The sequence below is a fragment of the Arachis stenosperma genome, chromosome 1, assembly GCF_014773155.1.
Source record: "Arachis stenosperma cultivar V10309 chromosome 1, arast.V10309.gnm1.PFL2, whole genome shotgun sequence".
Lineage (NCBI taxonomy): Eukaryota > Viridiplantae > Streptophyta > Magnoliopsida > Fabales > Fabaceae > Arachis > Arachis stenosperma.
Genome location: NC_080377.1, coordinates 133,826,014 through 133,850,918, shown reverse-complemented (window position 1 = coordinate 133,850,918; position 24,905 = coordinate 133,826,014). Strand labels below are relative to the sequence as shown.

The following is a 24,905-nucleotide window of genomic DNA, read 5'->3' as shown; positions in this document are numbered from 1 at the left end:
TTTGTGAAAAGAAAAGAAAAAGTATATATTTCAGAGGCAAGATGCATGGGCAAGAATATGGAAACAAACAATGAAATCATCTTACCACCGAGGACAGAAGCTTTTAATAATTTAACCATAGTATGATTAAATTTTCTTAAAATCAGTTCCTTTCACTCTATTTGGCAAAAGATACTTTCATGAAAGTACTTAATTCATTCTAACTTACAAAGAACAAATATTTGAAAAAGAGTGTTTCACTTCAAGCTCAAAGTGAGAGCAACACGATTAATTGACAAAAGGGAGAAAAAACTACGCCACTCTCCAATTGATCATTTGTGCGATTAAACATATATATAGCTAGACCATTTAAATGTTATGGGACAAAGGAGGCAAAGACAACACAGATTTGATGTCACGTTCTTGATCTTCTTCATCCTCAAAGCTAATAAATCCAACACTATCCATCGTGTCTCCCTTACTACTAGTTATTCTTGTTGCATTATGTCCAATAATGTTATATGATGAAGAAGATTCCATGGATGAATTTGAAGAACTACTACCCATTATTAGCTTCCTCTTCTTGTAGTTGGCCTTGAAACATGCTTGTCTAAGTCTTTTGGTATTGTCTTCAAGTTGCAAATCAGGCATTTCTTCCAGAAGCTTCTTTTCCTTCTCTAATATCTCAATTGCATTCCTTAGCTTCTCTTCACTCTCTCTCCCCTCTTCCTTCCCTAGCTCCTTCAATACCCCCATCACACCCAAAAAACAAATATATATATATATATATATAAAAAACACATTGCACTAATCAGTATCCTTAATTACTAAAATAATCAAATATTAATAATAATAATAATAATAATAATAATAATGTAAACTTTACATTACTTTATACAATACATTAATCCCAAATTTATCTTTAATTTATTACCACAAAAACTAAAAACTAAAACAATAGTATCAACATCAATACATTAGTATATATGTATCCATAAAATGAAACAATAAAAAAAAAAAGAATGTGTTCATAATAGCATTTAGAATTAGCATATGAGCAATGTTAGGGGTAAGCAACATTTGTGATTGGTAGCCATCAACTAGTCATCAATGATGATTTGATGGTGTAAGATTGGTGTGAAATTTCATCAAATAGCTCACCTTTCTCTGTTAGTTACATACTGGACAAAATACAATAAAATTGCTGCCCTGGACTTTTCCTTAGCATATTATATATAAGAATAGAATAGAATGATGTGAAGTAATATAGGGACCTGAACATTATTGATGAGGGTTTGAAGACTCATAAGTTTCCGATGAGGCCACCTTCGAATCCCTAACTCTCTGCATCTCTTCTTCAAAAGAGTTAAGCCCACATCAAGTTCCTTCGCTGCTTGAGTTATCGGCATGTAGACATAATCCGATATCATCTTCCTTGATAACATTTTCGTACTGTTGCTACTTCTCTCTTCTCTACAAACTCGTTTATTAATGACCCTCCTGATGCTCTTATTTTCTTCATTGTTGTTGTTGTTGGAAAGTGATGATGATGATGAAACTTTTTCTGAACAATCAAAGCCGTCATCCACTTCGTTCCAGACAGAAAACCCTTCCTTAATATCATAAAAGTCATAGTCTGCATGTATTTAAGGACAACGTATAATATATGTAGCTGCAGTAATATAAGAATCTAATAAGAAAATAAAAACTTTAAGAAACTCATCAGTCATCATCATGATATATATACCTTTAATAGTTGAAATTGGTTCGATGGAGAGAGTTTCATAAACAGGAAGTGAAGGGTAACACTCCATGTCTTGTATTGAAAACTCGTGTGCCCAACATTCCAGTGGTGGATATTCGTTACTGTTCCCACTGAAATATAGATTGAACATAAATAAATGCAGCACAGTGGCAAAGTATATATAGAGTGTTGTAACAATTTAATCTAATTAGATTACCTGGAATAATAGTAATAATCATAATCATATAAGGAAAACTGAATAGGAGATGGGAAAGAATATTCATCTATTTGTTGAGGGTTGAAGAAGTAGTTGCAAGAAGCCATGAAGATGATGATGAGTAAGTGAGTAAGTGAGGGATACGAAGAGAAGTTGGCAATATATAGGGATAATGATGAAAAGAGAGTAATGATGATGATGAATGGGTGAAAATGAAGGGTACTTGGAGAAAGTGCGCAGCCTTCTATCAGTTAAATGACTTTTAATGCTATGCTTATGAGTTGTGAGAGTTACAAGTATTCCATTAATTGCATCATCAATATATAATTTTAATCACCTCTTTCAATCTTAGCCATTAGATTTCCATTCAATCTAGTTTTATTATTATTATTATTATTGTAACAATTTTTGTTGTTGTGTCTATAACATAGCCTTGAATCTTAATTTGTCACTAATATTATAAATATTTTTTTTTTATTTTAGTTTTGAGTCAAATTTAGAAAATGCTTTTAAAATACGTTTTTTTATATTTTTTTAATAATGATAAAAGTCGTAATTATAATGGTCATAATTGATTGTTGTAGTAATTGGAAAGCGAAAATAACAAAATTCTAAAAGAGAAAAAATAATAATTATAAGATGAAGTAAAATATTTAGAATAAAAATTTAATTTTTTTTTTCATATTCATCCTTATCATGAAAGTTAATTTTTATTATTTTCTTTCTTTTTTTTCTTTAATAAAAACTATTTGTATTTACAATTTTCTTTCCCACGCTCATTCTTATAATAAAAGTTAGTTTTTTTATTATTATTTTTCTGTTTTTCTTAAAACAAACAACTATCTTTTTCTTTTGAAAAAGCAACTACTTCTAATAGGACCGATAGTTTGATAGAATCTCTAGTAAAGACATTGATCATAAAAATATTTATCATAAAAATATAAATTTTGATCTTCTAAAGTTTAAATTTTTATTTTAGGGAGTAAAGTATATTTTTTTATTCTTGAATGATTTCTCTCTTATATTTATTTTTTGCCCCACTTATAAAATAAATGGTGAGAAATTACAATTTACTCTTTAAAGTAAAATTCAAACTTTAGAGGATCTAAATCCTAAAAACATTGGTAACTACCCCTAATAGGATTGATGAGGGAGTGGATCTTCTCTAATGAAAAAAAACTGGATGGTGTCAATTGTGATCTTTTATCTTTCATTGTTCTCTCTTTTATATTTAATTTTGCCCCCACTTATAAAATTAACGGTGAGAGATCACACTACATTTTCTCAAGTGTTAAAAAAATTGGAAAGAATCCATTTTAGACTGATAGAATCTCTAGTAAAGACATTGATCATAAAGATATTGGTGTTTACTTTAAGTTGTCTTTTGTTACTAGACTTTTGCTCCACTCTTCTTTTTTATTTCAAAAAAATTTTTATTGTGATAAGTTCAAAAATGTGAAATGTGGATGACCATTCATGGGCGGCTGTTTTTTCCCATGAAGAAGTGATGCTCACAAGCTAAATTAACATTAAATAAAGTTTGAAATATTCATTGCTTTACCTCTATAAATAGTGAGGTATGAAACAATGGACGTACAGCAACACAAGCAAATAATAATAAATCAATTCTCTCTTTATGTTGCAATCAAATACTATTCTCTTTATATTTCTACTACAATTATTTCTCTTCTTTTATTTTATAAGTATTTTAAATTTTCTTTTCTATTACTTTTTACATATAATATTAATAGCAATATTAATCATCTTTATTATATTGAGATAGTATCAATAAACAAATGCAACTCTCTCTCTCTTTATTTTTAATACTTCTTTCTATTTTTGTATATATATACACAATACAACATATAATATTATTATTATATATATATAAATATTATTGAGCTAATTATATTAATAATAGAGTCTTCTATTTATACATCATTATTTTATATTTAATATATCTTTTATTTATTTTACAACACGTTATCAGCACGAGATTCTGATCAAATTTTTAGGAAGACTCAGGTAACAATTTTTCATTATGTCGAAACTCTCTCATCTTGAATTCAATGCTCTTGATATATCTGGAAACAATTATTTATCATGGATATTAGATGCTGAAATCCATCTTGATTCAATGGATCTTGGAGACACCATTAAGGCTGAAAATAATGCATCCCAGAAGGATAAAGCCAAAGCCATGATTTTCCTTCGTCTTCATCTTGACGAAGGGTTGAGAAATGAATATCTCACATTAAAAGATCCTGCAGATCTTTGGAAAGACCTTGAAAAAAGGTACAATCATCAGAAAACGGTGATACTTCCTCAAGCCCGGTATGAATGGACGCATTTGCGTTTACAAGATTTTAAATCTATAAATGAATATAATTCTGCAATGTTTCGAATCACCTCACGAATAAAATTGTGTGGGGAAAAAATAACTGATCATGATATGTTGGAGAAAACTTTCTCAACCTTCCATGCCTCGAATGTGCTCCTGTAGCAGCAGTATCGAGAAAAAGGGTTTAAAAATATTCTGAGCTAATTTCTTGCCTTCTTGTTGCTGAATGGAACAATGAGTTACTCTTGAAAAATCATGAAGCGCGCCCAGCTGGCGCCGCCCCATTTCCTGAAGTAAATGCGGCAAATCATTACTCCAGAAGAGGTAAATGGCAAGTTTTTAATAACAAGAAAAATTATGGAAGGAAAAGAAATTATATTCAAAAGAGAGGATCTCACCAGAAGTGGGATAAAGAAAGGAATATCGGGCAGAATAAATCAACAGAGGATAAGTGTTTCCGTTGTGGTGGAAATGGCCATTGGTCACGTACCTGTCGTACCCCAAGGCACCTAGTCGATCTTTACCAAGCATCTTTGAAAAAGGACGACAAAGGAAAGGAAACAAATTTCATTTCAAATGATGCTGAGAACTCCACCACTCATTATGATGTATCTGATTTCTTTGAGGATCCTAAAGGAAATATTGGTCATTTGATCAATGATGGAATAGTTTAATATGTGGGATTGTGAAGTATCTATGTAAATAAATAATGTAAAGAACTTATTGTTAAGTTTTATTTTCTATGTATTTAAGTTTCAAATGTGATGTACATAAATAATGAAATATTAATGTTTATAAATTTTGAAATCATTAAATGTGTTATGTTTTAAAATAAAATTTTAGTATATGATATTATTGTTGTGTACAGTGTTTCTTAAGAAAATAATTCCAATCAAGTATTCAATTTAATTGTACATGTTACTCATTTTATTCTTATTTGTTTTTGAAGAGAATGGCAAGGATATGTAATGAAGATGTATGCCTTGCGGATAGTGCAAGTTCGCACACTATTCTCAAAAGTGATATATATTTTACCCATCTTGTGCCGAAAGAGGAATATGTTAATACTATTATTGGTTCAAGCAATGTGATAGAAGGCTCTGGAAGAGCTATAATTTTGTTTCCTGGAGGAACAAAATTTATAATAAATAATGCACTATTATCTACCAAGTCTCTGAGGAACTTGTTGAGTTTCAAAGATATTCGCCGAAATGGATATCATGTTGAGACAATGAATGAGGAAAATCATGAGTATTTATATATCACAACTCATGATTCAAATAAGAAAGTTATATTAGAAAAATTACCCTCACTTTCATCTGGGTTGTATTATACCAAGATTAGTACAATTGAATCACATGCCATTGTAAACTAGAAGTTTACTAGCCCAAATGAATTCATAACTTGGCACGACCGATTGGGTCATCCGGGAACAACCATGATGAGAAGAATTATTGAAAACTCTCATGGATATTCACTAAAGAACTAGAAGATTCTTAAAACTAGTGAATTTTGTTGTGCTGCATGTTCTCAGGGAAAGTTAATTTTAAAGCCATCACCAGTAAAGATTGGATTTGAGTCCCCTGAATTTCTAGAAAGGATTCAAGGTGATATATGTGGACCTATTCATCCACCATGTGGATCTTTTAGATATTTTATGGTCCTGATAGACGCATCTTCGAGATGGTCACATGTGTGCTTATTATCTTCTCGCAACCTGGCGTTTGCGAGATTACTGGCTCAAATTATTCGATTAAAAGCACAATTTCCAGAAAATCCAATCAAAGCAATTCGTCTTGATAATGCTGGTGAATTTACTTCCCAAGCTTTTGATGCTTATAGTATGGCTAATGGAATAAGTGTTGAACATCCAGTAGCTTATGTTCATACACAAAATGGGTTAGTAGAATCACTTATTAAGCGCCTCCAATTAATTGCTAGACCCTTGCTTATGAGAACAAATATCCCAACCTCGGTTTGGGGGCATGCTATTTTACATGTCGCAACACTTATTCGTTTGAGGCCAACAAGTTACCACCAATTCTCTCCTATGCAATTAGCTTTTGGCCAGTAGCCAAATGTTTTCCATTTAAGAATATTTGGGTGTGCAACATATGTTCCCATTGCACCACCTAATCGCACCAAAATGGGACCCCAAAGAAAATTGGGGATATATGTTGGATATGATTCTCCTTCTATAGTGAGGTATCTTGAGATACAAACGGGAGATGTATTTAAAGCCCGGTTTGCGGATTGCCATTTTGATGAATCAAAATTTCCAACATTAGGGGGAGAGAATAAGCTTCCTGAAAAGGAGCTTAATTGGAATGCATCATCATTGATGCATTTAGATCCTCGATCAGGGCAATGTGAACTGGAAGTTCAAAAGATTATACATTTGCAAAGAATAGCAAATGATTTGCCTGATGCATTTTTCGATACAAAGAGGATTACCAAATCTTATATACCAGCGGAAAATGCCCCAATTCGAATTGATGTCCCAGTAGGACGAGTAGCCACTGAAGCAAATTCACGCCAGAAGCGTGGCAGGCCTGTCGGTTCCAAAGACAAAAATCCTCGAAAGAGAAAAGAGGTAAATAATATTCCTGTTGAAAAAGACATAGTAAAGACACCTGCAGTTGTCCAAAATTCTGATATAACGCCAGAAGACGTTCAGGTACCTGAAAATAGTGAAAATGATGAGATCTCGATAAATTATGTCTTTACAGGAGAGAAATGGGACCGAAATAAGATAATTGTCAATGAAATATTTGCATATAATGTGGCATTAAATATCATGCATGAAAGTAAGGATCTTGAGCTAAGATCAGTCGAAGAATGTCGACAAAGGAATGATTGGCCAAAATGGAAAGAAGCCATGAAGGCTGAATTAGACTCACTTGCAAAACGTTAAGTCTTCAGACCTATAGTCCGTACACCTGAAGATGTAAAACCTGTTGGATATAAGTGGGTATTTGTGAGAAAACGAAATGAGAAAAATGAAGTTGTGCACTATAAAACCCGACTTGTGGCACAAGGTTTTTCACAAAGGCCCGGTATAGATTATGAAGAAACGTATTCCCCTGTAGTGGATGCGATAACTTTGCGTTATTTGGTCAGTTTATCTGCATATCATAAACTGCATATGCATTTAATGGATGTGGTAACAGCCTATTTATACGGCTCATTAGATCGGGATATCTATATGAAAGTCCCTGAAGGATTAAAGATATCTAAACCATCCAATGAATATTCACAAGGGTTATACTCAGTCAAATTGCAAAGATCTTTATATGGTCTAAAGCAATCTGGACGAATGTGGTATAATCGTCTTACTGAGTATCTGGCCAAAAACGGTTTCAAAAATGATGACATCTGCCCATGTGTTTTCATAAAGAAAACTACATCTGGGTTCATTATAATTGCTGTGTACGTTGATGATTTAAATATCATTGGGACTCCTGAAGAGATTCCAACAATTATAAAAACTCTAAAAGAAGAGTTTGAGATGAAAGATCTTGGAAAGACTAAATTTTGTCTCGGCTTGCAGATCGAGCATATAAAAGACGGGATCTTTATTCATCAAACAACATACACAGAAAAGATATTGAAAAGATTTTATATGGATAAGTCACATCCATTAAGTACCCCAATGATAGTAAGATCTTTGGATGTAGAAAAGGATCAATTCCGTCCTAAAGAAGAAAATGAAGATATCATTGGTCCTGAAGTACCATATCTTAGTGCCATTAGAGCGCTAATGTATCTTGCTAATAATACGCGACCCGATATATCATTTGCTGTGAATTTACTAGCAAGATATAGTTCCTCTCCAACCAAAAGACATTGGAGTGGAATCAAGCAAATCTTTCGATATCTTCATGGAACGGTTGATATGGGATTATTTTATCCCTACGGATCCAAGTCACAACTAGTTGGCTATGCAAATGCCGGATACTTGTCTGATCCACATAAAGGGAGATCTCAAACAGGATACCTGTTTACATATGGTGGTACAGCTATATCATGGAGGTCCACAAAGCAGACGATAGCAGCAACCTCTTCTAATCATGCTGAAATACTAGCGATTCATGAAGCTAGTCGCGAGTGTTTTTGGCTAAGGAACCTGATTCAATATATTTTGTCGTCATGTGGATTGATTGATCATAAGATAGCTCCGACTGTCCTGTTTGAAGATAATACAGCATGCATTGCTCAACTTAAAGGCGGATACATCAAAGGTGATAGAACAAAGCATATTCCCCCCAAATTCTTCTTCACTCATGATCTTCAAAATCAAGGGACAATTGATGTCCAACAGATCCGCTCAAGTGACAATCTGGCAGATTTATTTACAAAGTCACTCCCAAAATTCTCCTTTGAAAGATTGGTACATGAGATTGGGATGCGTCGATTTTGAGACATTAAATAATGTCGGCAAGAGGGAGAGACTGTACTCTTTTTTCCTTGGTCAGATTTTTTTCCCATTGGGTTTTTCTAGACAAGGTTTTTAATGAGACAGTCCCCATTACAAAGGATATTGTACTCTTTTTCCTTCACTAAGGTTTTTCCCACAGGTTTTCCTTTAGTAAGGTTTTAATGAGGCAATAATCCTAAATGGTCATCCAAGGAGGAGTATTGTGATAAGTTCAAAAATGTGGAATGTGGATGACCATTCATGGGCGGCTGTTTTTCCCCATGAAGAAGTGATGCTCCCAAGCCAAATTAACATTAAATAAAGTTTGAAATATTCATTGCTTTACCTCTATAAATAGTGAGGTATGAAACAATGGATGTACAACAACACAAGCAAATAATAATAAATCAGTTCTCTCTTTATGTTGCAATCAAATACTATTCTCTTTATATTTCTACTACAATTCTTTCTCTTCTTTTATTTTATAAGTATTTTAAATTCTCTTTTCTATTACTCTTTACATATAATATTAATAGCAATATTAATCATCTTTATTATATTGAGATAGTATCAATAAACAAATGCAATTATCTCTCTCTTTATTTTTAATACTTCTTTCTATCTTTGTATATATATACACAATACAACATATAATATTATTATATATATATATATATATATAAATATTATTGAGCTAATTATATTAATAATAGAATCTTCTATTTATACATCTTTATTTTATATTTAATATATCTTTTATTTATTTTACAACAATTTTTAAATTTTTTTTAAAAAGTTACTTAATTTTTCTTTATAAAAAAAAATATCTGACCCAAAAAGCCCTTAAGCTTAATTATATCATCTCGTGTGACGTGCTGTTGTAGAATTGCATTAAACAGTTATCTCGGGAATCCTCTTCCTCGTGTGCATGCTGCATTTGAAATATTTTGATCTTTAGTAAGCATTGGATTATGACCCTTTGGCCTGTTTTCCATGTTTTAGATAAGATGATTATGTCTACCAATCTCCTCTAATTTGTAGCCCATAATGTAACTCTGCAACCTATGCGTAATTAGAACACACTAATTAATAATTTAGTTCAAATATACTTTTATATTGTTCTCTATCCAGTTCACAATAATTATCTTAAAATAAAAAACAGATAGTTTAAGAGAATTATAATAAACAATAAATATATTTAGAACATAATAAAAAATTATTTAATTAAACAAGATTACTGAAAATTTAAACTTCTTGTAACACAAATTAGGATAAAATATAACTTTTGTTCCAAATGTTTGGAATAAATAATATTTTTCTAACATTTTTATCATTTTAGTTGTGTCCTACATATTTTAAACTTAACTCGATAATTTGAGTTTGACAAGATGTACACCATTGTACTTTTTATGATATTTAAAATTAGATTAAAATTGAATCATTTTTAAAATGAGTAAAGTATCGTTTTTGTCCCCAACGTTTGGGGTAAGTTTCAAAGTTGTCCCTAACGTTTCAATCGTCCTATTTAAGTCCCCAACGTTTTAAAATTGACTCAATGTTGTCCTACCGTTAGGGATCCGTTAATAAAATTGACGGTGGGACAAAATTGAAACGATTTTGAAACGTTAAGGACTTAAATAGGACGAAAACGTTGGGGACAAAAATGATACATAGAAATAAATTTTAATTTTATTCTTCAATAATAATAATTTTTTACTATACATAGTATTCAATTATTTTTAATCACATTTACACTTAATCACATCACTTTTATTCTAAATAATTTTTTTTATTTTATACTTAAAGTAATGTAATTTTTTTATAAATAAATAAATTTTACACTTTTATTCTAAATAAATAATGTAATATGAATAGAATGAAAGTGTAAAATTATAAAAAAAAATATAAGTAATGTGATTGAGTAATGAAAGTAAAATTACATTATTTAGAATGAAAGAGTAAAAGTATAAAAAAAATTAATTTATTTTGAATGAAAGTGTAAAATTATAAAAAAAATTATAAGTAATGTGATTAAGTAATGAAAGTAAAATTACATTATTTAGAATGAAAGTATAAAATTTATTTATTTATAAAAGAATTACAATACTTAAGCATAAAATTATAAAAAATTTATTTATTTAGAATGAAAGTGTAAAATTAAAAAATATATATATAAGTAATGTGATTAAGTAATGAAAGTAAAATTATATTATTTAGAATGAAAGTGTAAAAGTTATTTATTTATAAAAAAAATTACATTACTTTAAATGTAAAATTATAAAAAAATTAATTTATTTAGAATGAAAGTGTAAAATTATTAAAAAAATTATAAGTAATGTGATTAAATAATGAAAGTAAAATTACATTATTTAGAATGAAAGTGTAAAATTTATTTATTTATAAAAAAATTACATTACTTTAAGAATAAAATTATAACAAAATTAATTTATTTAAAATAAAAGTAATGTGATTAACTGTAATTTAAAAAACGATTGAATATTATGTACAGTAAAAATTAATATTATTGAAGGATAAAATTAAAATTTATTTCTATGTATCGTTTTTGTCCCCAACGTTTTAAAATTGTCTCAATTTTGTCCCGCCGTTAATTCTATTAACGGATCCCTAACGGCAGGACAACATTGAGTCAATTTTGAAACGTTAGGGACTTAAATAGGACGATTGAAACGTTAGGGACAACTTTGGGACTTACCCCAAACGTTAGAGACAAAAACGATACTTTACTCTTTTTAGAACCCTATGTATAGAAAAACAAGACAAAAATACATAAGTGACTATTTTAATATTTATCCTAAACATTTGTAACAAAAAAATAAAACTTTACTTTATAAATGATATAATGCATGAAATAACTATTTGTAAAATCTCACTTTAAATGAAATGTGTACCATGTAACAACTACTCCTGTGTATTTGAAAAAAAAAATTATAGTAATCATCATTAATTCATTATATCCATCCATGTATTATGATTTTTATCAGGTTATTGCTCTACTTTAGTAGCAGAGCCATTCAGTGATATATCTATGGAATATGTTTAATTAAGTTTCAGAATAACTTATTAGCCATTGCTACTCAGTTATTCTATTAACAAATAAACGAAGAGTGTCTCAATAAGCTATCTTTTTTTTACTGGATTTTTTTTTATTCATTCTTGAATCCAATCAATGAGGCGCGTCCATGTAGGGTGCAAAAATAAAAATGCAAATTCAAAAGAGTTATTTCTCATGAATTATTCTAATTTTCTTTTTTGTGAAATTATTATTTCAAATAGGCCATAGGAGTTTTAAAAAAATATTATTTTCGTAAAAATACATAAATTAATCATGTATATCATAATTTGATTAGTGAAACAGTGACTACTATCACTAGAGATTAATGTAGCTATTTCTAATATAATAGACAAAATTAAAAAAAGAAAAAGAAAAATAAATAAATAAGGGCTTGATGAAATTTGATTGGAAATGAGAACAAGAATGACTAGGCAGACTAGCAGCTAAATAATGTTGTGAAACCTGACCAATTATTTCACTCTACTTCCTGAGAATGTATGCATGGTTGCTACTACACGTTTACTATTTCTTTCAAGCAAAAGAATATATCTGAAACAAATTACAATCATTAGCCTCTCTCCCAACTTCCTATGCTCTAATTAATCATTACTGTTTGAGGCCAAATAGTAGTTTCTTTCTGTTTTTGCTTTATTGAAATTTATTTATTTGTTTGGTATTTTAATTGAAGGCGAAAGAAATGAACTCATTAGTATAATATCCATGGAGATGATGAGATGTAACGGACTCATAAAAAAGGCCAATCATTTTTCTGTTTCTGTTATGAAGTGAACTTTGATGGTTAGCTTTCATGGTGGGAGTTACTCCCAATCATAATAAAGTAATTGATTGTTTTCATTACATCCTTTTATTATTAAGAGAAGTGAGCTATTAAATGCCAATAACCACTTTTATTATTTTATACTATCACTATTACTGCTTTTGCAAGAATGCAGGGATAAACAGAGTCTGTTGATTCATGGCCACATCTATGGGTAATTGGGTATTGCGTTCCTAGTTTTTTTGCTTGTAACTTGTAACTCTCGTAAATGAAATAGGTTGAGTTTTTTAATACTTTTGTCATGAAATAAGTCATGGAGATTTTTTTTGGACACGTATCATAGGAGGAGTTTAACCATTCATTTTTTATTTTGGGCTACATTTTGAACTCATCTATGTGGGCAATTTATAGCCAGCCCAAATATTAATGTGCTCCAAGGTAGGTCAACAGGGCCCAAATTCGGGGAGCCATTATATTTTTTTTGTTTCCACGACTAATTCGTCGAGGATTTGAACTCCATTCGCAGCCGAGGCCTAGCACAGATGGCATACTTACGTGCCTCTTGCAAGCTGCACCCAGGTTCAAATACCAGCTGAGCCTGAATGTTGTGTGGGTGACTCGAGTATTTGACCACTTACCAGTAGCTCATAGCTTCTTAGTTTTGAATTCCAACTAAAATCTTGTTTAGTAACCTCAAACAAGTTATAGCATCCGTACTATGTTTTCCCTTCGAATTATATTGTGTTTGGTATTCACTCAAAATAACATTCATGTAAGCAATTTACCCTGCTCCATTTGTCAAATCTAAAAAACATATGGCCAAGCCAACTAGAATTTCATTCAAATAAAAATGATACTATTCCAATTTCCCAGCCATTCAAAAGCTCTAGCATTGGGGGTATGAACTTGGATGAAGTAAGGCGTCACTTTACAAAGGAATACGAGTATGACAAAAACACAACATCATGTATCAAAGATCTGGGTAGTGCAATTTTAGTGTTTCACAGCTAGAGGAAGTATCAAGTATGCACAAACAACACACTGAAGATCTGTGGCAGTCACTTTCCAGATCCGCCACGGCCGCGCCCTCCCTGTTTCGAGTACTTCTTTTTGCTGCTTAAGTGCTTGTCCACTCCAGGTAGTGGAAGCATCTCATCCGGCAATGGAAGAATATGATGCACACATTTGCGGAAGCGAAAATAATCCACAGATCCATCCTCCCTGATGGGGACGAAGCACCTGCCCATCCACTTGGGATGCTTGTGGATTTGGAAAGAGCGGATTCCCACTCCAATCTTCCGGGCAGCATTCTTGTGTCCCTTCTGGAGCAATTCCAGCAACATTTGATGTTCATACTGCCACACAAGAACCATTCATGAAACAAAGACACAAACACAGTAAATTCAAGATTCAAGAGTTTAACTGTTATGGCAATTATGAATTAGCAAGCAGTTCATTCAATCCAGAACTCTTAAACATCAGTGAATCATTATTCATGATCCCAGATCTTTCCAAGAAAAATAAAATGCAAGAACAGGAAATTAATCAAGCTAGTAATAAACATGCAAGAACATAAATAAGCATAGACACTAATAATCCATTTTCTTCTGTTAGATTGGGGCTAAGAAAAGACGAATTGGGAATTGAACCTTGTTGACATTGAGATTAAGGGGCCAGGAATGAAGAAAGTTGTAGAAGTAATCGAAAATTTCCACCGAAGAATCGAAGGTCTTGTAACCCAATTTCACTGGACCCGATAGTATCTCCTTGCTCGCTTCCTCCGCCTCCTCGTTCTTCTTCTTCTTCTTCTTGTCTTCACTTTGTTCATCAACTTTGGCTTTCCCCTTTCCGTCATCTACCTTCCGCTTCTTGGAATCAGTAGCTTTGTCGTCACCGGCCTCGCGACCAGCCTCAGGTTTGGAGCTGTCCACGTCAATTTCTTTGGCGGAGGAGGAGGAGGAGGAGGATGTGTTTTGTTCCGCGAGCTGTTCTTCCGATGCGGTGGTTTCCGCCATGGTTGTTGAGGTTTAACCTAAACCCTAGCTAGATTTCTTGCAGTTTTGTTTATTTTAGACAAATTGAAAGGAAAAAGGTCAAGACTTTTTCTCTTTTCTCTCTGCTCTGAAAGCGAAAGAGGCTTTTATCCGATTAATACTCAAAATTTTCTGATAATTGACTGCAATTCATTTTGTCCTCTTAAAGGCTACGGATTTCTTACTCCGAATGTTAGGTAGGAGTATCATTAACCACCACTCAAATATTTACAAAATAAACCCCTCTTTTTATTTTTGAAAGAATTGATAATTAAACATTTGGCTCTCTAAATTTTATGTTTTATACATTCCTCCTATTTCCTTTTAATCAGAGTTTTAAAGAGAAGAGTTCATAGCTCTGCTAGGGCTTTTGCGCCACTCTCTCCTCTCCATCAACATCGCTCATTCCTTGTTCCTCACCCTCCGTGGTAGCTCGCTCTCTGATCTCCTCCCTGCGACGTGGTCGTTCGCTGATCTTCTCCATCCACGCGGTTGCTCGTTCTCCCCTGCACCGTGCTTGTTCTCTGATCCTCGACGCCACAACATGGTGCTGCCGCCGCCATCACCACACTCGGGTTAACCATATTGGCACAATGACGGAATCTATTCAGGCTGCACTTGACTCAAAGGCAGTAGGCTGGGTTGTCATGGTTAGGCATCGGAGTGATGAGACTGAAGATAAATTCATTGCTGATCTCTCTGTCGGCTTGGCCAGTGGACAGGTTCTATTTCCTTAATATATTTGTTAGGGTACTTAATGTTTTGCTATTGTAAACTGTACCATGTTATGGCTTGTGTTGATGATCCGAGCTTTTGTCATCTAGATTAAGACTGGTGCTCCTTGCCGAAGTGAGCGATTGGCAAAGTATAATCAAGTAATTGGTATTTTGTGCTAATTTCCTCCTCTTTGCTTCAAGATTTTAGCATAGACCATAGGCTATAGCATTAGTATTTTACTCAGAAATCCTTAGGACTAAACTGTCATAACTCGTTTTATTCAAATTTCACTATATACTCTTCTTTGACTCTGAGGCTGACTATTTTTATCTTGAGCCGCCATAGAAAAGATTAGTTTAACTAAAGAAATTGAACATCATTATGCCGACTCTGAATAAACAACTAATGTGCAATAATTCTGTTTTAGTTCTTGGTTTTGAAACTTGAATTTTGCTAGAAAATAGAAAACCATCGTTATCCTTGAAAAAAAAATTGATTGCTTCTTTGAATTCAATTGTTATATAGTATACTGTGTGATCATTAGTTATTGTTTAATGGAATGATCTAAAAAACTTTTCCCTTCAAATCATTGTTCTTTTCAGCTTCTTCGCATTGAAGAGGAACTTGAAAGCGTGCAATATGCTGGTGAAGTCTTCAGATCACATTAGAGTGAATAAGTGCTGATCTCAAATATGTATCTTGAAATATTATTTCTGCAAGAGTCATTATCATCATCGATTAAGTTAGGAAAACAAACATTACCAAGGTAAATCCAGAATTTTGAGAGCTGCAATTGATGGGTTTAGCCTTCAAATGTGTGTTAGTTTTGAACTGAAATAATTACTCTAGGAATAAGAAACTTGAGCTTGGTGAAGCTTCTACTGTGATGTGAAGACGTAGCTTAATGTAACTTCATGCAGGGACTATAGGTGTAACTTTCAAATAAATCTTGGTGATGAGTTAATTCGAATGTGTGTTGTTTTGGATGAATGTAAACCACTTTAGCGAATTGAGTAACTTAAATTCAAAGCCACCATTGTTCCATTTTAAGCAAAGCCATATTATTCACCCTTTTTAGGGTATTGAAATTGTTCACCAAGTTAATACTCTATAAATTGTTTTTTTAATTGTGTTTTTGAAGGGGAGGGGGACTCATTCTGAAATTTCAAATGTCACACAATAATTCAGAGAAACACTCGTGCGTTTTTCTTTTTCTTCTTCCCTGTGAATTTTGCTGTGCCCACCAAGTGTTCGATGGTTTGCTTGTTTGTTGGTTTGAGATAATATGCACATCAAATGTTTGTTAATTAGTCTCAGTGGATAAATAGGTAGATATATGTGCTCAATGTTGTGTTTGTGCAGACGAGGTGTTTGATCTAATGACTGAACTACTTTTGAAATAAGTGTTGTTTTCTTTCTTTGGAGCCATAGTGGCTTGTTGTTTTCTTTTTCTGAAAATTGACTAGGCCTCAATTTGGCTTTGATTTTCCTTTCTGTGATATTCTTTTGAATTTTGCTTGGACCAAATGTAAAGGGTTAGATTTTATCTTTTGCATTTGTATACCACACTATTGATTTCCTTGTTCATTGTCATTGTACATTACTTAGCTACGTAATCAACATTTCTAATATTATTGCCTTTATGGTCTTTGTTTTGTATTTATCTGTCAGTTGGTTCATTCTGGTTTATACTTTACATTGCTAATCTGTCAAAAAATCCAGTTATAAAATATGAACTAGTTTCCTGTTTGATTATGCAACATGTAGAAACAATAAAAATAAGTCAATAATGAGCTGACATGGAGTTTGGAGGTATAGTTTTTATATTTTGGAAGTCTAGTTTTCGAATCTTTCAAGTGTGCTAGAGAGATACTTCGACCTATTGTTGCACACAGCCTTGATTTCATGTGTTTAAGTTAAACCTCTTACAGTATTTTGATGCGCTTACTGACGTGTCATTCTTATGAATCTATTTAAAAGAAAGAGCTGAGAAACTTGAAAATTGGAGGATGAAGGTCAAAAAGCATGGTGAGAAGATGGCAGAAAAGAAAGAGTTATTGCATCGACAAAGCTCAATGTGGATCGATGAAGCTAATCTTGAGGCACAAATATTGGAATCCATTGTTTCCTTTCGCCGAGTCCCTTATACTTCCACATTTGTTATGGTTGGGATCAGTGTTACGTTATCTGTTGCATAGAAGTTATATTTTTGTCCTATGTTCAATCAAGGTTGCATCATCATGCAAGTAACTTATGCATTCGGAGTACAGTTAACCACTACTACATTCAAGATGCATAATACACATGGAAATAAGTCTGGATATTTTGGGTTAGTGTTTGGGATTATGGAGCAAGTACTAACGTACCAAGTTTGCATGCTTGAGCGTACAATGATTTTTCTTTTTTCCCCAATAGACGTGACTTGCTAGTGATTGCACTTGATGCATATATGGTATACCCCTTAATTTAGAACCATTGCAAAAACTAGTATTTTTCTTTAAGCTTACGCGATTTAGATTTTCTTAACTCGAATGTTGTTTGGCTCACGGTTTCTTAGCGTATAGAATCAATCAAACTACGAGCACCGCCAGTAAATGATGATAGCGAGATAATTATTTAGCATAAAGCTCGGTTACATTTTCCCTACGCAATCAGGTATCAACAATACCCTCGGATTCTAATAACTAAATGTTGGTCATTGCAAGGTATTTGGGTTATGTCCAAACGAAGCACATAAAAAATTCAACATAGATTTACATTTCACTTTAAACTTTAGTGAATTATTATGCAAATATTCTCCGTCAATGATTTTTGTTATTATTTTTTCTTTGTCAATTCATAGCTTTTTTGTTTTTCAGCTATCCATTGATCACAACAAAGACCTTTGCTTTAGTGTTACACAGCGACTGAGTCCAGATATGAATTGAATTCACACCGCTTTGTTAAAAGACCTAGTGAAATAATCACTAAATCACATTCTATGATTATAGGTAGATATTTTCATCTGACGATAATTTATTTGATAGAGAAAGACAGACGCAATCCATCACCCTCAACAATCACGTTCTAAGATTTTAATAACATAACTATTTGTTCCATCTTTTTCAAGTTTCCATATCCTTCACTTAATAAGTTAAATTAAGTTAGAGAAATCAAAGCTGGAAAAAATTACGGCTGCAGAAGAATAAAAGCACCTATCGATTTCTTGGCATCTATATTTTCCAGTCAATGGTCTGAAATTAATAATTTACAGGCAGTATGGTTCACAAGGATCAATAATAAAGCTAAGCAAATAAGTATTGACATTGCCACTTCTCCAAAGAGTTCAGATGATAAGCAACGACATCAAAGAAGCATAGCTGGTGAAGATGAAACAGAACCATCTTCTTAGTCTTCAAATTCATTCTGGTGATCCAAAAGACAGTTGGCTGCCAGGTCCTCGTTTTTGTTGCATGCAAAGAATACCTCCAACACAAGATCTCTATCAAATCCCATATCTTGAAGCTGCAAAAGAACAACACAGGAACAAGAATAAGGTACTAACACTAGCAAGTAGTACATCATAAACAAATTTCAACAGAGAGCATTCTCAATGGCTTACCCTTTGAATAGCCTCATTCTCTTCTGGGGTGACAGTGATGGTCTGGGGCACTGCAGAAGCCAACTCACTTGGTAGATTCTTGATCAAACAATTCAAAACAATAGTCTTAGCATACACATGTCTTATGAAGTCAATAAAATTCCAGATACATTGGGGACTCTGCATTTATACACGCGAGAAATATAGGATGTGTTTACTCATACAATATGAATATGAATGGAAAACTTAAAAAAAAAAAAATAAGCTGCAGACTTGAGAAATTCAGCATCTTATTCGTTTCATGTTTTACCAATTGATATTTACTTTTTTTTTTATTATTTTTAAGTTCAACAAGGAGAATAGATATGTGAAAAACAAATAAAATTTTTTATCTAATTTAGCATAACCCTGGAAATCTAGTGTCGCCCATTTACTTTTTCAAGTAGTTGTAGTCAAACAAGCGTCCCCCATTGTTTTTCTCCTTTATGATTTAGAGCTCCCACCAAATAGTAACTTGAGAAAAAAGGCAGTTTCCATTTGCATATAGCAGCATTGCAATTTTGTGACTCTTGTCTCAAAATATCAGCAATAATCCAGGAGAGTTTAAGATCTGGCCCCTCACTCCTTAAAACACCACCAACTAACGAACTACTCAAAAGCACTCGCATCTCAAAACCAGAATGCCACAAACTAGTGGCGTCTATTAAAGAGATAAGAAATTAAAAGCACCTCAATTCCCCACACACTAATCTCTATAACCAACCCTCTCTTCCAAATTCCAATATGCAAATATCATTTATCTTTGCGTAACAATCATCTTGTGCATTCATACAAACAATAAGTGTGGTTTCCTCGTACAAGGTCTCACCTCATCCTCAGACATTGAAGCACTAAAAGCTTTCAAGGCCTCAATCAAACCCTCCTCAATAACACCATGGTCATACATAGCATCCTGGAACTTCACCACTGACCCATGCTCCGTCCCTCGCCGCACTCACTTCACGTGCGGCCTCACCTGCACCGCCGACAACACCCGCATCAACCAAATCACCCTCGACCCCACTGGCTGCACAGGAACACTCACCCCACTCGTCTCTGAACTCACCACACTCATCACTCTTGACCTCTCCGATAACTCTCGAAATGATGAATTGAAAACATACGAAATGATGAATTGAAAAGGCATAATGATTAACTAACCTCCAAGCGTTTAGCAGAGTCCTGCGCGGCGGCGGCGGACGCAGGGAGCGGCGGCGTCTGATGCGTGTTGCGGCGGCGAGAATAGGCGAACCAGAGATACAGCAGAGGAAGATGAGAAAATGGCGTTGATTGAAATTGAATCTATAAACCCTAACAACATGCTTCTCTTCTCAAGAACTGAAACTAAAAGAAAAATGGAAAAAGTGTAAATAACAAAAGTTAAAGAGATCAAAATTTATTTAATAAATTTTCCAAAAAAAAGGGGTACATTTTATAATTATTTTGATGCAGGTTAATGATACTCCTACAAAAATGTAAGAGTAAGGAATTCATGGCCTAATTTTTATTTGACTAAACTAGCAAGAGGCCGACACATGGGTGATTGAATTTGTGGAATTAATAACAATAATATGAGATCAACACATAAAAGTTGGATAATGATATATTTATCATATATATTTTTTAATTTTAAAAATATGATAACAATGATGTAACTAATAATTTTAAGTTATGTATTAATTAAATATTCTTAATTAATATCAATATATAAAAGAGAAGAAAATTAGTTGATGAAGTAAAACTGCACATTTTTTATACCAAAAATTGATAGTTGTGCTGCAATTAATTAAAAAATATCAAGTGAATTTATAAATTAATAATGTGTGCAATATATAGATACAATGTTAAAGATAAAGGTTGGTCAAATTTTAAAAATAAAATGTTGAGATATAAATAAAGGGGAGTGCTAGGGCAGCACTATTGTTAAATTTTGGTCAATACTTAACCATCAAAAGAAAATTGAATAATTTTACATTATTAAATGCAATCTCACACAATTAAAAACATCATTTATAACTAATTGATGGCTAAAAACCACAAAATTTGCTCTAGACTTTCTCTTAAATAAATAAATAAGAGATAATTAAAAAAAGAATTTAGAAAAATAAAAAATATAATTCTTACGAATTGTGTGTGATACAATATACCAAAATTAAATGTTTTTAAAAACTTCCTAATGAACAACAATATTAACATAAACCTCCTAATCAACATACCGTATGACTCGCGTCAAGGAGGGAAGGAAGTCCATTCGGTGGGGGTCTTAGAACCGACTCCACCAACTCAAGAACATTTGGAATCCAAAATGGATATCAGGATGTGTTCATTATTAGAGTCTGAGGCTTCTTTTATGGATGTACTCTTGCAAAATTTCATGTGCATTTTCTTTTGGACAATATCGATGAAAATAGCAATCTGCAATAATAATAACAATAATAATAATAAATATAAAAATAAAAAACTGCTAGTAAGTATTGGAATCAGTAGCTAAAACTTTCGTATCAAATAAGAGGGATAAATCTTTTAAATTAACAGACCAACTTATTGCAAACTTCTTAAATAGAATTTGCAATCCCAACAGCTTTATGAAATATACTCTAAGGTTCTGCATCATCTGCGTCATCTGAATCCAAAGCCACAGCCTTCAATTAAGAATGATGAATGATCAGAACAGCCACTTGTACTTGTTCAAAATGACGTCTCTTGATGGAGATAAAGACTGAAAAGAAGAAATAACCATAAGCAAATGCTTGCAAGTAATATGGCTCCAAATCATTGCCAATGTGTGTGACATAAATACTCATCCCAAAAATAACATTTAGCTTTTGAAGTTCATCAACAAATACACTTCATCAAGTGAATACAAAACTAATATTAAGTGGTTAAGAATATTTTTTGCTGGTTTTTATGATGAAATAAACAAGGCCATATATAATACAATTGGATAAGAAAGTGTGGTTAAATATCAAGCTGAAGCTAAAGGCCTAGACAAAGATTTTAGATTTGATATGAAAATTAAGTCTAAGCTATAATTTGTTGTCATCCAAATTATGCCACCATATCTTAAGAAACACTTTTACTCAGGCTTATTAGTTAGTAATCCTGCTCAAACTCAATTTAAAATCGTATGTTCAACCCAAAAAAAAAAAAAGCTCGTAAAGACAATTCCAAATGCTGAAGGCAAAAGCACATTATGTTACAAAAAATTCATATCTAGTATCATTCTTCTATCACGATCGAAAATCTGAAAGGAACGAATATGTTCTTTACACTAAGTCCTGAACGATTCAACATAAACACCAAAGAAGAACCAAGTGCATTAAATGAGTTCATTCATGCATTGCACATGCTAAATGAAACAAGAAAAAAAAATAATACTTCAAAACACTACATTGGAAGTGAATTAGCAAAGTAACTACTGCCAACAAACTATCCTTTGAGAGCCCTAACAACAGAGGAACAACGTAACTGGCAGCCTTGGAGGCATACCTATTCCAAATTGATAGGACGTTAGAAGTCATATGCTTGTCGATGAAAATCTTTTCAATTTTTTCAGAAACCAAAATAGAAGGTACATATCCCCCTTCAGGAAAAAATTGATTCAGTTAGAAAATTGGAAGATATAGAAGGTACTCTAATGATGGCTTCAAAAGAAAAAAAATGGGGATATTACAATTTGAAAATTCTTAGTAAAAGCATTTTAAATTGGGAAACAATTAAATAAAAAAATAGTTCTGAATGTCAAAAGAGTAGCTATTGGTTTAATTGTTTCCAAACGGAGAATTCTTTCCTTTTTATTGATAAGATAAGACTTCAATTAGCTTGAGAAACCTAAATCATATCATTTCCCCAAAATAAAACTAAAGGCTGGCCACCAAATTACACTAATTACAAAAGAGAAAGTATAGAGAGTCAATGACCTAAGCGTACAATGTGTACAATGAAGGTTTAGAAAGTATTAGAAATATGATTATTAGTGTTACATTATCCTGTCAGGTTACGCTTTTAGGATGAGTGGTTTCAGGACATGGTATTAGAAATAATTAAAATCACAGAAATCAAAGGGAGGAAATTACCGAAAAGGAGAAGCTGACGACGTTTATGAAGAACGAGAAAGACGGCAATGCTCTATGAAACCAGGAAGACAGCGACGCTCTCTAGAATACAGTGACGCTCTCTAGAATGCACTTATGCACAACGTAGCGACACTCTCCGGAACGCACAACACGGCGACGCTCTCTAACGCGATAACATTCTCCTCGGCTGAGTGAGGCGCTCACGAAAGCTGTGGTGATCTTGGCAGGGCACCATGAAGAAAGCTTCTTTGTCTTTGGGGAGAAGAGACAGATTGAAGAGAAGAGAGGGAGATATAAACACAGAGGAGATATGAAGGTTGGGTGATAAAGTGAGCAAAACAAAGAATAAAGTTTTTTTTTTTAGTATTTTTTAGATTTGTTTAATTTTTTTTGAATGAATAATTGATTAGTGTTTATGGAGAGATGCATAATTTTATTAATTGTCTTTTTGTTTTTTAATTATTTAAATTTTGAAACGGTAAAATTAAATAATATAATTAATCTAAAAGAATAATTTTTGTCTAATATATAAAAAAAAGAGTATAAATTTTTTTGTAAAAGTTAAATAAAAATTATTTTTTATTTTTATTAAATTATAAAGACATTTTAATAAAATTAGTAATATGATATATATTTTAAAAAAAATTGATATTGACATGAAAAATAAATTCCACATATATTATTGTTATTTGTTCATATTTTTTATATATCAATACATATAAATTTATCATCATATCGAAACAAACACCTATATATATATATATATATATATATATATATATATATATATATATATATATTATCAATCCTATGTGAAACCTTCGTTTCATACTCATTAGTTATGATGAGATTATATATCAATAATAAAAATAATAAAAGTCAATAAGTGAAGTTGAATTATTATTCAAGACAAACACTATAACAAATATTGTCTAAATTCTAATTAAGGCACAATTTTTTGGTTCTTCTCTTTTAAAATTTAAGTGAAATAAAAAAATTATAAAAAATTAATTATAAATTCTACAGTTCCATTATACTTGTTTATATCCCGGCCTAATTACTGTGGCCCAGGTACAAATACACAAAAAGGGTCAATCCAAAGATTGGCTTTCGACCACTTACCGACCTCCACAGAAGAGGTCGGATTCAACATGGACCCCTTCCCAAAGAAGTCGGACTCGAAAGATAGCTGGCAGATAACACTTATTTAAATACAGCGTTCGATTTTCAACAAGAGAATCAAGACGCCGGTAACAAATATAGAGCCATAGTCACTCATCAAAGGGTGACTAATCAGCACAAAGAAGGCACCTCATGGGTAAAGAACCCAAAGAAAAACTCCTCTGAAGGACACGAATCAGGAAAAAAGGGACAACCTCATGCACCCAAGCTCATGGGATTGTTCCACGGCCACCAGGGGCGGCTGGAACGACAGTGGGAGGCAAAGAGAAACCTAAAAAGGGAGGTCGAGTGACGAAAAGAGCTTGAAGAAAAGCTCTCGAGATTAGAATATGCTCTTCGAGGTTGAAACTCTCGTAGTGACCGAGAAGACTCTCCCTTGGAAGGAGAAGACCCGTTCAATGAGGACATAATGAGGGCAAAAGTTCCAAAAAACTTTAAAAGTCCCAATATGGACCTATACGACGGGACTACTGACCTAAAGCATCATCTTAGCAACTTTAAAAGTCGGATGTACCTAGCCGACGCTTCTGATGCTACTCGCTGCAAGGCCTTTCCGACAACCTTGAGAAAAGCAGCGATGAAATGGTTCGATAGCCTCCCCCCAAGGTCGGTCACCAGCTTTGACGACCTCTCGTACAAGTTTCTCATGCAATTTTCAATCCAGAGGGACAAAGTAAAGCACGCTCCGAGTCTCCTGGGAGTAAAACAGGAGATCGGAGAACCTCTGAG

At 32.7% G+C, this 24,905-nt stretch overlaps 2 protein-coding genes and 2 long non-coding RNA genes across 6 annotated transcripts; 1 reads left to right on the top strand and 3 right to left on the bottom strand.

Moving 5' to 3' along the window:
• Window positions 1-348: 348 nt before the first annotated feature.
• LOC130935294 (protein RKD3-like) lies at window positions 349-2,047 on the bottom strand. Its single transcript, XM_057864988.1, has 4 exons — window positions 1,941-2,047; window positions 1,727-1,854; window positions 1,254-1,615; window positions 349-720 (listed from the first exon to the last, which is right to left on the bottom strand). The coding sequence occupies exons 1-4, from the start codon at window positions 2,045-2,047 to the stop codon at window positions 349-351; spliced, it is 969 nt and encodes a 322-aa protein (XP_057720971.1).
• An 11,336-nt stretch (window positions 2,048-13,383) lies between these two features.
• On the bottom strand, window positions 13,384-14,937 carry LOC130939269 (protein EMBRYO DEFECTIVE 514-like). Its single transcript, XM_057867391.1, has 2 exons — window positions 14,199-14,937; window positions 13,384-13,904 (listed from the first exon to the last, which is right to left on the bottom strand). The coding sequence occupies exons 1-2, from the start codon at window positions 14,562-14,564 to the stop codon at window positions 13,608-13,610; spliced, it is 663 nt and encodes a 220-aa protein (XP_057723374.1). The 5' UTR covers window positions 14,565-14,937; the 3' UTR covers window positions 13,384-13,607.
• Window positions 14,693-16,283, top strand: LOC130939279 (uncharacterized). The gene is made up of 2 exons (XR_009070199.1): window positions 14,693-15,304; window positions 15,902-16,283. It is a non-coding gene; the product is annotated as an uncharacterized LOC130939279 (long non-coding RNA).
• Window positions 16,284-18,482: 2,199 nt separating this feature from the next.
• Window positions 18,483-23,239, bottom strand: LOC130940335 (uncharacterized). 3 transcript variants are annotated; one of them, XR_009070285.1, is made up of 6 exons: window positions 22,995-23,239; window positions 21,456-21,637; window positions 21,135-21,333; window positions 20,080-20,262; window positions 18,901-18,978; window positions 18,483-18,803 (listed from the first exon to the last, which is right to left on the bottom strand). It is a non-coding gene; the product is annotated as an uncharacterized LOC130940335 (long non-coding RNA). The 3 variants fall into 3 exon arrangements; XR_009070286.1 differs by lacking the exons at window positions 21,135-21,333; window positions 21,456-21,637; window positions 22,995-23,239 and adding an exon at window positions 20,348-20,430; XR_009070283.1 differs by lacking the exons at window positions 21,135-21,333; window positions 21,456-21,637; window positions 22,995-23,239 and having other exon boundaries at window positions 20,080-20,313.
• Between the last annotated feature and the right edge of the window lie 1,666 nt (window positions 23,240-24,905).

Coding starts and splice junctions, on each gene's coding strand:
- LOC130935294 (XM_057864988.1), bottom strand. CDS start 2,047: ATGGCTTCTTGCAACTACTTCTTCAACCCTCAACAAATAGATGAATAT. Junction 1,855..1,940: donor GATTATTACTATTATTCCAG/GTAATCTAATTA, acceptor TCTATATTTCAG/TGGGAACAGTAACGAATATC. Junction 721..1,253: donor CCCTCATCAATAATGTTCAG/GTCCCTATATTA, acceptor GGGGTATTGAAG/GAGCTAGGGAAGGAAGAGGG.
- LOC130939269 (XM_057867391.1), bottom strand. CDS start 14,564: ATGGCGGAAACCACCGCATCGGAAGAACAGCTCGCGGAACAAAACACA. Junction 13,905..14,198: donor TTAATCTCAATGTCAACAAG/GTTCAATTCCCA, acceptor CTTGTGTGGCAG/TATGAACATCAAATGTTGCT.